Source organism: Teleopsis dalmanni, chromosome 1 (assembly GCF_002237135.1).
Source record: "Teleopsis dalmanni isolate 2A chromosome 1, ASM223713v2, whole genome shotgun sequence".
NCBI classification, from domain to species: domain Eukaryota; kingdom Metazoa; phylum Arthropoda; class Insecta; order Diptera; family Diopsidae; genus Teleopsis; species Teleopsis dalmanni.
In genome coordinates this window covers 25,505,775-25,521,792 of record NC_051846.1, presented here as the reverse complement: position 1 = coordinate 25,521,792, position 16,018 = coordinate 25,505,775, and the positions used below count along the sequence as shown (strand labels likewise).

At 31.4% G+C, this 16,018-nt stretch overlaps 5 protein-coding genes across 5 annotated transcripts; 3 read left to right on the top strand and 2 right to left on the bottom strand.

The window, feature by feature from the left end:
- Positions 1 to 2: 2 nt before the first annotated feature.
- LOC119678505 (transportin-1-like) lies at positions 3 to 2,600 on the bottom strand (the record flags this gene model as incomplete). The annotated part of the gene is made up of 5 exons (XM_038090367.1): positions 2,560 to 2,600; positions 2,121 to 2,241; positions 1,294 to 1,965; positions 137 to 1,234; positions 3 to 77 (listed from the first exon to the last, which is right to left on the bottom strand). Coding segments are annotated over exons 2-5 (1,944 nt in total), but the record flags the coding sequence as incomplete, so codon positions are not given.
- A 265-nt stretch (positions 2,601 to 2,865) lies between these two features.
- Positions 2,866 to 4,052, top strand: LOC119666915 (vesicle transport protein USE1-like). Its single transcript, XM_038076198.1, has 3 exons — positions 2,866 to 3,278; positions 3,334 to 3,527; positions 3,598 to 4,052. The coding sequence occupies exons 1-3, from the start codon at positions 3,136 to 3,138 to the stop codon at positions 3,957 to 3,959; spliced, it is 699 nt and encodes a 232-aa protein (XP_037932126.1). The 5' UTR covers positions 2,866 to 3,135; the 3' UTR covers positions 3,960 to 4,052.
- A 2,586-nt stretch (positions 4,053 to 6,638) lies between these two features.
- LOC119666923 (60S ribosomal protein L18) lies at positions 6,639 to 7,697 on the top strand. The gene is made up of 3 exons (XM_038076204.1): positions 6,639 to 6,737; positions 6,886 to 6,972; positions 7,108 to 7,697. The coding sequence occupies exons 1-3, from the start codon at positions 6,735 to 6,737 to the stop codon at positions 7,582 to 7,584; spliced, it is 567 nt and encodes a 188-aa protein (XP_037932132.1). The 5' UTR covers positions 6,639 to 6,734; the 3' UTR covers positions 7,585 to 7,697.
- Positions 7,698 to 9,276: 1,579 nt separating this feature from the next.
- LOC119673072 (folliculin-like) lies at positions 9,277 to 12,189 on the bottom strand. Its single transcript, XM_038084291.1, has 6 exons — positions 12,106 to 12,189; positions 10,930 to 11,415; positions 10,332 to 10,865; positions 10,005 to 10,266; positions 9,510 to 9,612; positions 9,277 to 9,433 (listed from the first exon to the last, which is right to left on the bottom strand). Exons 2-6 carry the CDS (start codon positions 11,296 to 11,298, stop codon positions 9,313 to 9,315), a joined length of 1,389 nt encoding a protein of 462 aa, XP_037940219.1. The 5' UTR covers positions 11,299 to 11,415; positions 12,106 to 12,189; the 3' UTR covers positions 9,277 to 9,312.
- A 928-nt stretch (positions 12,190 to 13,117) lies between these two features.
- On the top strand, positions 13,118 to 15,709 carry LOC119671196 (zinc finger protein 540-like). The gene has a single exon (XM_038081747.1). It carries the CDS (start codon positions 13,118 to 13,120, stop codon positions 15,494 to 15,496), a length of 2,379 nt encoding a protein of 792 aa, XP_037937675.1. The 3' UTR covers positions 15,497 to 15,709.
- The last annotated feature ends 309 nt before the right edge of the window (positions 15,710 to 16,018 follow it).

The following is a 16,018-nucleotide window of genomic DNA, read 5'->3' as shown; positions in this document are numbered from 1 at the left end:
AGTCCAGACAACAAATCTAGTGCTACAATCATACGCTCTTTATCGGGATGATCAAAACCGGGATTTGTTTTACAAACCTTAAAGTATGACCGTTGTTAAATTATAAGTAAACTGACAATTATTTTTTTTTTCTTACCATATCTTGATTGATAGTTTGCTCTATTAGTGAGATACAGCGTCTGTAAACAGGATCACAATATGGTAGAAATCCAGATTGGAGTGCTGTAGCAATACTAGATAAACATTCAAGCAGTGGAAACAAATCCTTGTCATCATCTTTTAACAAGTTCCATTTGTCAATTAATGGTGGCATCAAGATATCTATATATTGTTGCTTATTCAAATGATGACCAACGGAATCGGCCAATGTACCAACAGCATCGTACAAAATTAGTAAATTTTTATGTTGATATTTTGAGAAAGCAAAAACTAATGTTTTCAATATATAATCCAAGTAAGGTACTAATTCAGTACATGCTTCCTCCTCCAGTGTTGCAAATGCGGAGCATGCTGCTTCCTGCACTCTTTTATTTGAATCAAGTATACGTTTCAGAAGTTCTTCCATTAATGGCTTTAAATATTGGTCATGGGGTTGATTAACAACCCAGTTCGCATAACGAGATAAAGTCCAGCAAGTAATAGAACGCACCAAAGCTTTTTTGTCCGAAAGTGAAGTAATTAAGTATGGTATTAATTCAGGTAAATGTGGTATCATGCCTTGCATGCATCCTTCAGCAATTGCACCTAGTGCAAGCACCCCACTTTCCTTAATTACCCACTCTTGATGGAAAAGTGTATCTTTTAGTATGGGCAATACAATGGGTAAGCATTCTTCTCTAAAAACATTTGCTAAGACATCTAAAGCAGCTGCACTACATTTACGTAAATTCCACTCAGACAAAGAACTATCATCGTCAAGGCCATCGTCAAATTCATCGTCATCATCATCAAGTCCAGACTCCCCGGACTTAACAGTGTGTGTGCGAGACTTATGAAAACGTGGACGTATATCTTCTTCTCGATCTGGCACCATATCATCCTCCTCAACATTTCCTTTTAGCAAAATTATATCTATTTCAGAATAACGCATACCACGTACAAGAATTGGAGCCAACTGTGCTAAGTAAGGAGCCAACACTTCTTTGCATATGCTTTGTTCCGCTAGAGTAAGCCAAAATTCAGACGCTTCCAGAGCAACACCTTCATCCGTGTCTTGTGTACGTATCATCATGTACTATATAAAAATATATATTATTATAAAATAAGTATTTAGTATAAATGAATTTTGTGTACCTCAATTATTTGTGGCATATGAGGCAGCAATCGATCCATGCGCACTTCCAATAACATAACCAAACCATGACATACATTCTTCCTCACTTCATGGTCATCATCTGACGATAAATTAAATAAGCTTTCTATAAACGAATCAATATGCACCATTAGAGCTTGAGAACGATTGATAATAAATTGATTTATGCAAGCTATAGCATGAGATCGTATTTTCGGACTACTATGACTGAAATATTGTAAGAATTTTGGAATCATAATATTTAAGGGTCGATTTAGTACGGCTGAGTCAAGTATTTCCGCAGAATCCTCACAAATCTTTTGTAGCGCACTAAAAGCTCCTTCGCACACATTATAATCCTGTGAGTCAAGCATGTCACATAAGGATGGCAATAATTGTGGCCAATTTTGCAAGCCACCATTGCTGGCAATAGTTGTGATTAAAATACCGACTGTTGCTCGAATCAGAGGCGAGGGATCACCAACCGCTTGTAGGCACTCAAATTTAATATATTCAACAATCTCTGGTTGCAAATTACAGCCATGTATCCGAATATTATTTTTCAATATTAAGCCGCTTAAGCTGCGTGTAGGCTCATCCTCAGTTTTAAGTTTGGTTAATACATAAATTAGATAATTATTAAAATCTGGATATTGATTCAATTCCTCTAGTTTCTGTAAAATATATATAAAAATAATTGTATAATTTTACAATAGTTCATACAGAACATATATAACTGCTTCATAATATTTTAAATATATGAAGACTGAGAAGAATACATAAAATAACAAGTGTAGACATTTAAATCCATATTCCATTTTTGACTTACCATTTGTACTGCCATTTGTGTGGCTGTATCTGGAGACTGAGATTCTTTCAGAATCGTGATTATTTGTTGCAATCCTTCTGCCTGCGGTTCCCACGTCATGTTTGCTTAAATAACTTTTACGCTAAAAATGAAATAAAACATTTTCAAATTAATATACAAAGACAAATCAAACGAGGTGTGTAAAAATATATTGATTTTTGATTATTCATCATTATTAAGACAAACGATTTTTTTGATCTTTAATGGAAATACATATTATGTATTATTCCGTATAAAAGTATACATTTTGTTATACTAAATGTTTGAATTACTTTTCAGAAAAATTGCAAATATGTATGTGCATATATAAATGCATATGTCATGATAAGAACAAAAAAACCTTTACAATAAATACAAACAAAATACAAGTTTATAATAAAAAAAAATTTATCTTACTTACTTAATGTATTAATGCAATCTTTTTTTTAAAAAATCCCACAATAAAACTTATATTTTCCACGCTTTTTATATTTTCTCCCTGTCTGTCTGGCAGAAAATTTTTTTTATGTGAAGAACTGCAAAATGGTTTTCTGGCTTGTCAGTTGGTAGTATTGCTATTTCATTTTGTATAATTATCTTGAAAAAATGAAATAGATATACTAGTGAAAAATGACAGTTGACCTTTGTTGTCAATTTTTTTAATAAAAATATTTGATTGATTTTATATAATATTTTATATGTGAATTTAGTTAAAATAATATAAAATAACTGTGCAATAATGTTCACTTTAAATGTGTACTGTTTTATAAATAAAACTAAAATTATAAATAATTAAATTTAGAATAACCACCTGTTCTCAAACAATAAGTTCAATATTTCACGACAGAGGGCCTGTCAAATGTATTATGTTTCATATGACGTTCTTTTGTTTACAATCAGAAACTAAATAGTTCATTGTCATTCGGTCTAGGTTTTATGTTTATGCGTTTGTGACGTGTAAACCGAATTTGATTAATAGAAAAAAGTATTTAAAAAAATGGTAACCAAATTAAATGTGAATATACGAACTCTTTTATCTAACTGTGAAGAATTATCTAAAGATGAAAGTAATTACTGGCGACTGCGAAAATTTATCAAATCACTCGATACCATGATAATTGAATTGCAAGAATATGAAGAGTAAAAGAATATAATTTTTCTTAACATATTGCAAAATGTAAATTTGTAATTTTAGTTCATCAAGTAATGCTAAAATACCAGATTATGTTAAGAGATTGGAGAATTTAAAATCCATAACGAACTATTCAGAGGCAACTACTCAGCTGCGTTCCAAAATTGGTGCAGAATCTGGCGATGACGTTATCAAGGAAGTCAGGCAACTACAAAATGCAAAGCAATATACAGAGTTAAGGAAGGAACTATTAAATGGTTAAGAAATAAAAAAATTTATAATAAAACTAAGTAAAACTAATATTTTGTATTTTATTTAATCACATAGAGGACACGTTACGGCGTAGAAAACCAGATGATGCACAAACGGCGGATAATATGAACGAAGCGGTTAAGTATTACAATGAAGCGCAGGAAAAAATTACAGAGCATATGCTTTCACTGACTCGTAATCTAAAAGAACAGACAGAAACAGCAAATCGTATTATTAAAAAGGATACCGAATTAGTGTCCCGTTCAACTGGTATGGCGGATCGAAACATTAGTTCGTTACACAAAGAAACTGAAAAACTAGAAGATCATTCACGAAATGCGTGGAAGTGTTGGATGTGGATAATGATTATGTTCGTAATTTTTGTATTTATTGGTATGGTACTCTTTATGAAACTAATGAAAAAGAAAAAAGTTTAAATTTATATCAATTATTACATTAATGCAAGTGAGTCGTACTAGAATATATTTGTCATTAAAGCAATAAATTCATGTTAAGTGTTTATAGAAGAATTGATTGTTATAATTTTAGTTATTTTTGATGCTTTATGCGTATATATCTAAAATGACCAAAGGTTAATTTTTACTCTATTATCAAAACAAAAAATTTACTATTACAAATATCTAGGCAAACAGTGAAATAATTATAAGAAAAAATGTATAAGCTTGATAAACATATTCTTAATATATACAAGTAAACACATAATTGCTTTTGGAACATTATACAATATGATTAAGGAAAATGAATTAAAACTTACATTTAAACTTATTTAAGAGAAACTTATATATGGCTATTTTGTTGTTATTTTTATTGACCCTTACTCAGTTTGTATTCGGCATTAAGAGGCAATTGAAATATTAAAGAAATGAGTGCAATCAATATAATAATTGAATGTGTATTGCTAACAGTTTCGTAGAATGCAATACGCTTTGAAATCAAATAAAACTTGATATCCCCAAGAGGTTTTAGCTACCAATTTCATTGATGCATACGAAAGAAATTTGGTTGGTTTTGAACTTCACTGAATGCAATTTAAAATAAGAATAAAAATAATACTGTTAACTTCGGAACTCGCCGTTTGAGTGTAAGGATTTGTAGGATTTTCTTAAAATACAGCTCACAAGTAAAAAAAAATTGAAAATAACATTGTCTCCATATAGTAGCAGTAAAGTCGTTCACCTTTTCCGGAGGATCCTTCTGTTTATTACAAAGAGCCCTTAAAATATTTTTAAAAAATATAAGTGAAATGTACAACAAAAAATAATATTATATGTGTTATAAATAGGATATAAAGAAAAATAAGAGAACCTAGAAAAAGTGTTCAGCTCTAATTATGTAGGTAAATTTCATGCCGTCACACAATATTATTTATTATAAACTCTAGATAAACTACATTTTTTAGTTAAATTTATATTAAAATAATAGGAACAAACAATATATTGTAGTTTAATTTTTATTATCGTTTTTAATTCGTTAATCTGGAGTACGATTTGTACTCCTTCGAGCATTCCGTTCTTGCAAGCGATTAGTGCTCAAAACATATATTAGAATAAACAGAGTTAATTGAAACTAAAATACACAATAAAGTGTCAGGTAACAGTACTTAAAACTCGAAAAATATGTAATAATAATACATAACATGTAACTGCTAATTGCAGTTACCGGAGCCACTGATACTTCTTAGTTAAAGTACAGGAAAGTACAATCTAATATGGACAGGTATACAATAACGGCTACAAATAACTACAAATTTTATCTGAAATAAATTTTTGTTAATAAAAACTAACTGGTTGCCGCAATTTTATGCTCTTTTTGGTCATCAACCAAAAGTATATCATAAAATAAGAGAAATAAAATTACTTAGTACTACCGTGATTTCATTGTCTCATTTAAGCAGCTCATTAAGATCGGGAATGAGGATAATTTATCGTACATAGCGCCTTAATATAAATAAGTTCAACTGATTTAAGGCGAAAAATATCGAATTAAACTTTTAGAAATAAATTTCCCATAAGGGAAATTACCATAATTTGAAATATGTGTCATATATTTTATATGTAAAATGTAAACAAACAAGATATTTTACATGCATACATCAGCTTATGCCAATGGAAACAACCAAATTTTAATTACATTAACATAACTATTTTTAGCTGCAGTGTAAACATGATATAATGGTCAAGGTAACTTTAGGCTTTTTTTAGGACATAAGAAAAATATATGTTATCCAACGAGTCATAACACATATATTAAATTTGTACTTGCACAACTATTTTAGTATTATAGTATTATTTGATTATGTTTAATATTAAGTTAAAGTTAAATATTTTTTAGGGAGGTTTCGAAAAGTAGTGAACTACAACAACAAAAATTATTTTTATATTATTTTAAGTAATTTAATTTTTGGCCGATGATACATCTGTTCAGAATATTGCCAAATATTCATCATCAGTGATACTAAAATTATTTCTTGTATATAATTATTCGTAAAAAGTTTTGAGACTTCAAGTACCTGGGATTGAATTATTGAATAATTGATTAATAATTTTTGTGTGAATCTACATAACAACATGCATATTTGCTTCTATTATACGCAGATTTTGATTTTTACTACTAAGGTCGTGTGCGAGTTAGGCTAAGTTGCGTTCTAAATGAGGGAAATTCTAAGTTGTGTCGATAATGTAGTGATGTGTCGATACGTGTTGATAAATGGCTAAATGTGTGCAGTGCAAAAAATCCCAAAAAATCTCCCATTTGGTTTAGCATCAACTTAGCCTAACTCGCACACGTTCTAAGTAGAACTGCTTTTGATCACTCAGACTAAAGTTGAGTAGAAATTACACACATTCTTAAATTTAAGTAAACTGAAGTAAACTGAAATTTCATAGGGATTTTTTTAATTTTATTTTCTCAATGGTGAAACCTAATGTACTTAATTTTTATCATACCAACATATTTTACTATTTCCCTCAATTTACCATCAATTTACTCGAACTCGCAAACGGTCTTATTCAAAAAATAGGATATCCGAAACTTGCAAGATAAATTCTTTTATGTTACCATTGGGTTAAACATCGAGATGACATTTAGTAAAGTATTAAACACACCCCATTGAACTTCTTGACAAATGAAGAACTGTCAAAACAAAAACAGTCCTACCAACGTTACGTCTCTTTCTTTTTCCGGTCGCCAAAATGGTAAGACTAACAAGAAAATTGCCAAATATTATTATGTTTAAAAACATCAGCGTATTTAATAAATCTGAACATAATAATATAAATGCAATGAAGTGAAAAATTTGTTTACTATGTGAGGATGTGAAAATTTAATTTGTTTGATTTACAGGGTATTGATATTTGCCATAAATACGATCGTAAGGTTCGTCGGACTGAACCAAAGTCCCAGGATGTATACCTACGTCTGCTTGTTAAGGTAAGAATAATAAAATCATCTAATACTTTCAAGCAATAATTTGGGTATATGCTTATCACTGTTCTAAGCACAGATCCAAATGCTCGTAAATTGTTTACAATAAAATGAAATGTTTTTTTTTCTTCTTTGTTTTAGTTGTACCGTTTCTTGCAACGCCGCACTAACAAGAAATTCAATCGCATCATTCTAAAGCGTTTGTTTATGAGCAGAATTAACAGGCCACCAATGTCTTTACAACGTGTCACTCGCTTCGTAAAGAAGGCCAAACAACCTGAATCAACCGTAGTTGTTGTTGGTACTATCACTGACGATGCTCGTCTTCTTGTTGTTCCAAAGATGACTGTATGTGCTTTACATGTTACACAGAAAGCACGCGAACGTATCTTAAAAGCCGGAGGTGAAGTATTGACTTTCGATCAATTGGCTTTGAAAGCACCCACAGGCAAGAATACTTTGTTGTTGCAAGGAAAACGTACGGCACGCACTGCACACAAACATTTCGGTAAAGCACCTGGTGTGCCACATTCACACACTCGCCCATACGTACGATCAAAGGGACGTAAATTTGAACGTGCCCGTGGACGTCGTTCAAGCTGTGGTTACAAGAAGTAAACTTATTTATAGAAGATTGGCGATCATTATTTAAACGCATTGAAAAAAATTTTTAAGTGCAAGACAACAAACATCTTGAATAAAATGAAAGCTTTTTTTTAGTTCCAAAAAGTGTTGTAGTTAATTATTAAATAATTTAATTTTCATATTTCTGAAATAATGGAATTTTAAACCAAGAAAAAGTGCTTTTTTTAATATGTAAAATTAAATGAAAATTCGGTTCTAACCGAAATGGAAATTAATTCTGAACACAACAATACAGAGGATCGTTCGAGTGTTTAGATGTGAATTGTGAAGGTTTTATGTGTAGTAGAATGCATAATAACACCTTATCTAAACATATAAGAGCTTTAAGAGACTTTATGGACTAGTGAACTGAATGGACATTAGCGTCAACTGAAGGTGTCAAAAAAGCTAAAAATGCGGTTCATGAAAATCCTGCAAAAAAAAGGTTGTGAAACCATTGTTGTTGAAGTATAATAAATTTATTTAATTTCAAGACAAAGGAAGATAGCTTTAAAGGATGAGAAGTTTTATAAAAGACAATTTAATTTTAAAAAATGATTAATTAAGAGATATGGTCCATTGGAGATATATATTCATAGTTTGCTTACGTACACAAAAATAAAGGGAACGTGCAAATATTAACCATAAGCCTGTACAAAAATGATTAAATTCGGGATAGATCTCTCTGCGATATTTAAGACATAATTTGTGCATATTAGTTTCATAATAATACGACCTGAAATTGTCGTTTGGCAGAAGTACATTTAGCCCCACTTTTATAATACACATTTAGATTAAGTAAGCCTTAAGTGCTCTTAAAATTCAAGCACATGTCAAGTCTATACTTAAGTGTGTGTTGTAAAATTGGTTTATATTAACATCTGAAAACACTACATGTATAGTTTATCAATTTTAGGTTTCAAGACTGTTCGGATTTATGTTCCGGAGCCATTCGTCGAGTTTGACAACCAATTCAACGAGCAAATAGGGAGCTGTACTAACATATGTACCTGACCCATTTTGAGTTATAATTATGTTCCTGCCACATTTTAAAGTTAACATCACAGCAATTCTCTATTTAGCATGTTAGCAAGCTCAAGTATTTCGGTTCTGTAACTTGGAGAAGTTCCTTCTGTGCAATCATGCCGAACTTAAAAACGCCCTTCACATGTATAATAAGTTCAACTGCGAGACAATTATGTATGCTTCTCACGTATACCTATCCCAAATGGTTTCCAATCAGTCCTATGCAAACTGAAAAGTATTATCTTTCCGATCTTAACAAACTTTACTTTTACACTCGATTGGTTAATAAAATGGAGATCTTCACATCTAGGTCTTATAATTAAAATCTTTTATTATTCAAGACAATTACTTTAATAAAAAAATGGATTAATTATTTATAATATATTCTTAAATCTGAAAATCCATTTAATTTTCTTCATTATAATAAAACACCCAAAATCACCAAACAAATATTCGTTAAGTATATAAAATTTTTAAAAATATTTTTCTATAACTGTTGATATTAACTTTTTTTATTGTACTTTATAATAAATTTATTTTTTATTATAAAGTAAATACTTAAAGTCGTCCAATTCTTTATTGTTGTTCTTTAAAGTAAAGAAAATTAGTTTTGGTTGAGTTTATTTGATTAGTTTTTTAAATAAACTTAAATTAATTGGAAATGTATTTACAATTTTCAAATATAAAATTTATATATTAAGCAAGATGTGCGCTCCAATAATTTATTAAAGGCTGATCTTGTGGCTGGATTCCAAGGACCTTTTTAAGTTTAGTTTGCCCTGTTGTTGACTTTGCACGGTTTAAGCAAATTATTTTACTATAAAAACCAAAATAATCAATATTTATTTAACATTAAAAAATAAAAAGATGTATAAATGAATTATTTCACCTACTTTTTCCATTCTTCGATCAAAACTTTAGTCTGTTTATTTAATACCAGCTCTGTAAAGCGCGTCTCATTGACTGCTTTAATTAGTTTAACCATTAAATCGGGCCCTGTTAATAATTTTAAAATAAATTCATTTTCTAATGTTAAATTTTGTCGAAAGTAACGCGTTTTATAACGGAAAGAAACTATTTAAAAGTTGGAAGGGTTCGCATAGAAATGAAGTGACAACAACAAAAAATTTTATTTATTTTATTGAAGTTTGGCTGACTATAAAATGCTGTTTCGAGTATTGCCAAATATTCATCATCAATAGTCGGGAATTGGAATATTTCTTAAGGCTACCCATGATGAGTACTTGACAATACTCGAAGCAGCATTGTATAGTCAGCCAAACTGCAATAAATTAACTTAAATTTTTTGTTGTTGTCTACATTTCTCTTCGAACCATCCTATCATTTAATTTTATTTTTTTGTATAAAATTAAACATGTTAAGCGTACATTTACTAGGTAATTCGCCAGGCCATTTTACTGAAACTTCAAATCCATCCATTGATTTGTCTAAGTAGTCAATGCGCAACACGGAACTGCAAGCGATTGGAACGGGTATTTCATTAGACACAGATATTATTTTATAATCTGAACTAATGGAGTGCTGATGCTGTGCGTCAATACGCATCAAGTTGTGCATTTTGTCGGGTAATAATTTTCTTAGACAAAGCATAAAATTAAAAGTACGTTCCGGGGAACCACGTACTATAATCTGGAAATAGTATTACGTTAAATTCAATAATCAAAATAAATACATGTGGCAGGTATTTGGCATACCTTAACCCCTGTAAGTGCACAATAGCAAACTGTAGTAAATAAATCATTTCTCACAACTTGTTTAATGTGACGCAGTGAATAGAATTCTTCTTGTTCAGGATCGTCAAGGGTTTCTTCGAATTTCTGTATCATTGGTAAAGTTGTTATATTATACGTTAATCGTTGTTTTGGCGGTTGACCACTACTTTGTGGAGGTAACCACGGTAGATTGCCGAATGTGACATGTTCCGTTAGAAACCGCGAACCAGCTAAGAGTACCCACGAAAAATGTGAATGTAATATTGCGTATATATTATCTTCGCCAGTCAGTTCAACAAGAGATCTTGGCGTTTGTACTAGCAATTGTGCACCAGATAAACGTCTCTGACGAGGTGAGTCTTTAGCTTCTTCATCTTCTTTTATTTTGTGCGCGGATGCTTGTATTTCAGATGAGATTCTTCGCAAATGTTCAGCTAAAAAAGGTTTTGTATTTAGCAAGAAATATTTATCTTTCATTAATATAATAATAGAAAAGAGTTGATAAAATCCTCTCGCCTAAAAAAAATTTCAGTTAAAAATATTGTATAAGCAGCGACGAAAATTCAATTTTATACATTACTTGTAAATCGCTAACATGAAAAGTGTGACTTAAGACATGGCCCTGAGTTGAGTCACCAAAAAAGACAAATCCGCCGTCCTTGTTGCAATTTATCTCTGAACTTAAACTTTGTATTGCAGCATATTTCACAAGTGTGGCCACTTCCGGTAGAGCAGCAGTCTGTGTACTTAAAAATGTAGCACCGCTTTCGGTATCCTTGCTGTACAATGCATTGGACTGACCCAAAGAATTGCAAGCTGCACACAGCTTATTATTAATTTGTTGGTCAAGATGTAAATCATCAAGCTTTGAGCGTAACGTCAATGTGCAGAATATTGGACATGGTCCATGTGCTTGGCAAAAATTACACAATGCAATTACTGCATTCATTTATAATACTTATTTTTTGTTTAATGCGTAAATCTTCAATAAAGTTTGTTTTGAATGCAAACTTGTCAGCTGCTGTTAAAAAAGAGTGCCCTGCCGATATTTTGTAATGACAGTACCCTACACACAGCAAAAAAAAATTCATTTGGTAAGAAGTGATTTGTATGTGTAATACGGCGTTTACATTGGCCGAAAATGGCTCATTTTGGTGTCAAAAATCGAAAATGAGTATCGAATGGCTCATTCTTGCATATAAAATTTCAAGCACAAAAATGAGCAATTTTCTCACATTCTGTATAAATGACGTTCGAATGCATTCCACATACGTTCCAAATGCAAAGGAATCCATTGAATATACCCTAAATGAAAGCTCTTCATGGCATTTTGACAGTTTGAAAAAGCTGTTTTTAACATATTTACAAAAAAAGGTAAACAAATGTTTGGTGGTTGCATTTTCTTGAAAACGATGCACTGCTTTTTAGAACTTTTACTTCCCAAAAAGTAATTAATCGAAGTTAAAAATATGTTTTAAGTTTCTAATGTAAGATTTGAAGGCATATTTAACCTTCATGCAACATTTTTTTGGCACAGGCCAAAAATCAAATTAACATGCAAGTTGAAAAATCAGCTGTTGAAATGAGAACAAATGGAATAGAACGAATGTAAACACTTTCAAATGGCTCATTCAAAATGAGCCATTTTCGGCCAATGTAAACGCCGTATTAAACATTAGATTTTATTCCTTAGCAGATTTAACGAGGTAGTAATTATAACATACCAACTTAATATTATTGGAATTTGTTCTTTTACCTGTCATATTTAATCACGAGCGTTCTAGTTATTCCTTCACTTAAAACACTTTTATTAAATAACAAAGAAACTGAACAGTTTTTGCAGAATATCATAACAAACAAAAAATCCCAGACTCATCTAACGGTATTCTCTACCGTTAAAAATAAGAAATTCCAAAATTGCAAACACAATGATGACACAACAAATTTGGTGTTATTTTTATTTTTGTGAATTATTTTATTGTTCTAATGATACTTTTGAATAATTTTTAGTTTAATATGAAGAAAAATGTTTAATTTATTTGTAAACTTTTTAATTTTTTTTTATTTCAAAATTAATTATTTTTATTGGGCAAACATTTGTAACACTTTTTCGTTTTGTAAACACAATGTTGACAAACTGTATATAAAATGTAAACAAACAAGTTATTTCACCTATTTATGCAAATTAATTTATATCTATGGAAACTCCACTCCTTAAAACTTTTATAAACTTTCTTTGATCATTGCAACTGTACGGTTTATTATTGTCAAATGCAACCCAGTGCATATAGGAATTGCCAATTCATATGTCAGCTAGTTGTTTATTTATGCTTTCCTGTTTGTTTAAAATCTCGTACAAGCAAGGCGGTTGTAGTGACTAAGAGGAAGTAAATAAACATTAGAAACAAATGTGATCGCTTTTAAATTGCTTTAGCTGCAGTGGAAAGATGATGCTTTAGCTGCAGTGGAAAGATGATGTTAAGTGTTTTAACTGTGGATAATTCGCAGTCATTCAAGAAATTATATCATATATATATTTTTACCATAGATGGCAATTTGTAATTAATATGTATTGTGCATAGCAATAGGTACTCTAGCCTTTTAAATAATTATAAAACTTATAACGTTATTTGAAGCAATTTAACGAGAAAAATAAAAACAATTTAATGATCTGGCAACATTGTTTTGATTAAAGTATTTTCGACGCGTTTTACTGAAAATAAATGTAGATTATTATTGTCTTTGTATATAGTTTTATATACAATAAAATGAGCACAAATTTAGAATATAATATACATTCTATATGCCGGATATGTTTAGAATATATACAATACGAAAATGCTTACGATTTGTTCCTTATTCCGGGGCTAGCAAAAAAGTTAATTGTATGCACTTGCATAAATGTTGAACCAAATGATGGATATCCAAAAAATATCTGTGGAGTGTGCTATACGCGTCTAAACGATTTACATGATTTTCAAAAACAATGTATTGAGTCTGTGCAAAAGTTTCAGGATATATTTTCAAAGAATGGATTTCCGGAAGTACCTTTAACCACAGTTGACAATTGGGTACCTGCTGGTACTGAGGAAACCCAAAACGCTCTGGCAGACGATGATGAAGCACCTAACTGTGATCCATTACTTAACCATAAAATGGAATTATTGGAAAATGAAGATGATGTTTTTAAACTTATAGGAAATGTTGATAAAGAAGCGAAAGAAACGGAGGAGAAGGAAAAACAATTAGAGGAAGCTAATTTAAATCAGTCGAAAAATGGCAAAATATTTAGTGATGAATCAAGTACCGAATTCGAAGAAGATAATGACGAGGATGAAGATTTCATTTGCAATGAGAACGATAAAAGCGACAGTGATGATGATGATCTGCCACTTGCTGCACGTTTGCGTAAAAAAGAAGCTGCAAATTCCAGCAATGGACCAAAAGCTAAAGTGAAACGTAAGCGGATACCAGCTGCAGAACGGCATTTACATCGCATAATAACGTGTCATATATGCCAGAAAAAGTTCAAAAAAGCTGATAATTATCAAAATCATATGAAATATCACAATGACAAACTACCATTTCAGTGCACAGTTGAAAATTGTCAAAGAGGCTTTACAACATCTTACGCACTGCGGGTACATGTAGAGCATACGCATACGGTTCCAACTGAAAAGTATCCTTGTACAGTCGAGGGATGTGGACGTGTATTCCATCGAACGCGAATTCTAAATTGGCATCTGAAAAAAATACACAAAGTAGTAAGAGATCCAAATGAAATTAAAAAATATCCATGCAGCGAATGTGAGAAAGTTTTCAAATGTCCAATGGCACACAAAAAACATATGTTTAAACACGATGGCAAGGAACTACCATTTCCATGTAATATTTGTGGCAAACGATTCGTCACGAATACTGCTTTAAAAGACCATTTGATGAGGCATGCGGGCATTAAAAATTACATGTGTCCATATTGTGGTGTGGGTAAGACAACTAAACAAGAATGGAACAATCATATAACCACACATACCAAGGAGAAGAAATTTAAATGTGAACTGTGTCCCCATGCGTCACACAATAGACAAAACCTGCGGATGCACATAAAGATAGTGCATGATAAAATCAAGGATTATGCATGTCAATATTGTGGTAAAACATTTGGAAAGTCCAATGCATGTAAAATGCATGAAACAATTCATACTGGAGACAAGAAACATGAGTGTAAGGTTTGTAATAAGAAATTTTTGTATTTAAAAGGTTTAACAAAACATTTGCAAACACACGAGAAACGTGTGCTGCGCGCATTTGAAGGTATACCAAATAAAGAATTCACTCCATCGCAAGTGTCAGAGGCTACCTTAAAAGAGACGCATCAAAAAGTAACGGAGGAACTGTTGAAAGTGACTTCTAAGACAGCTAATCCCGTATCAACTGATCCTAGACGTGTAGCACGTGTAGATATTTCATTGCTAGCAGGAACTGCCATTAATCCCATTCCATCAGTAGCAGTACCATCTTGGTCGCCGCAAGTAAAACCAATGTTAAAAGAAGGTCCACATATATGCCCTGACTGTGGTCAAGGCTTCAATGGCATTGGTAATTTAAAACGTCATCATCGAATTGTACACGAACGAGTTAAAGATTTCGCATGTCGTTATTGTCCTCTACGTTTTGCTAAAGCTGATACACTTAAACATCACGAAATGACACATACTGGAGAAAAGCCACATCAATGTATGGACTGTGGCAAGCGTTTTATACAAAGTGTGGCGTTAAAGCGACATATGAAGGTGCATATGGACCGCAGTTTGTTGCCGCCAACTGTCAAGAAATTCGAATGCACGATTTGTGGTAAGCGTTTCATACAAAATTATCATCTTAAACGGCATATGAAAGTACATATTACCCAACCAAAACCTGCCACCGTATTAGCTGCTCGCGAAGATGTCCAGAGAAAAAAAATAAAACACATAGAAGTTAAGCGAAAAGAAGAAGAAGATCGTTCAGCTATTGCTGAAGCAGCAAAACAGCAATTGGACGAAATTAAAGAACAAGAGAATAAACTTAAAATGGCTAAAGAAATTCTCAAAGATATGGCACCGGTGCCAATTCCTGAAAGGATGCCACCATCAGAAGTGAAATAAGCATTGGAAAGCTGTTAAAATTTCTGAAATGTTAATAGTTCTTGTTAAGCATGTAGTATATAGTTTAGTTTATGTAATTGTATAATGTCTGTGTTTTTATTATTAATACTTTTTATATCATAACTGTTTGCAATATTAAGCTATTTATAGATTTTTGTTTTGTTTTTGGTTCTTTACTTGTATCTAATATGGTTAGGAAATGTTTAATACAATAATTTTTATCAAGTAAAATTTGATTTAGTACTGATGGAAATAAAAACTTTTAACTAAAGAAAAATTTTTTTTATACAAAGAAAAACAGCTTTATAAATTGTAGCAACTCAGGTCTTAATGCTTAACTTGAAGGACAATGTCATGAAGGCGCTATGACATCGGGTGCAATATTTCCTAGTAAGCAAACGTAACTAATCGTTAATATAAGTTAGTTTAAACCAGTTATAAGCGAAGGGTTATGTGCCGCCAACTGTGCTTGTAATTCAGTCAATCACGTAGAAATATTCCAAAGAAATGCTTGAAGTGTAA

What these genes read in the sequence shown, in the direction of transcription:
- LOC119666915 (XM_038076198.1), top strand. Translation starts at nt 3,136, where the DNA reads ATGGTAACCAAATTAAATGTGAATATACGAACTCTTTTATCTAACTGT. An exon ending in GAATTGCAAGAATATGAAGA is followed by an intron (nt 3,279 to 3,333) that starts GTAAAAGAATAT and finishes TTGTAATTTTAG; the next exon opens with TTCATCAAGTAATGCTAAAA. An exon ending in AAGGAAGGAACTATTAAATG is followed by an intron (nt 3,528 to 3,597) that starts GTTAAGAAATAA and finishes TTAATCACATAG; the next exon opens with AGGACACGTTACGGCGTAGA.
- LOC119666923 (XM_038076204.1), top strand. An exon ending in ACCTACGTCTGCTTGTTAAG is followed by an intron (nt 6,973 to 7,107) that starts GTAAGAATAATA and finishes TCTTTGTTTTAG; the next exon opens with TTGTACCGTTTCTTGCAACG.
- LOC119673072 (XM_038084291.1), bottom strand. Translation starts at nt 11,298, where the DNA reads ATGAATGCAGTAATTGCATTGTGTAATTTTTGCCAAGCACATGGACCA. An exon ending in GTGCACTTACAGGGGTTAAG is followed by an intron (nt 10,267 to 10,331) that starts GTATGCCAAATA and finishes TACTATTTCCAG; the next exon opens with ATTATAGTACGTGGTTCCCC. An exon ending in TTGATCGAAGAATGGAAAAA is followed by an intron (nt 9,434 to 9,509) that starts GTAGGTGAAATA and finishes TGGTTTTTATAG; the next exon opens with TAAAATAATTTGCTTAAACC.
- LOC119671196 (XM_038081747.1), top strand. Translation starts at nt 13,118, where the DNA reads ATGAGCACAAATTTAGAATATAATATACATTCTATATGCCGGATATGT.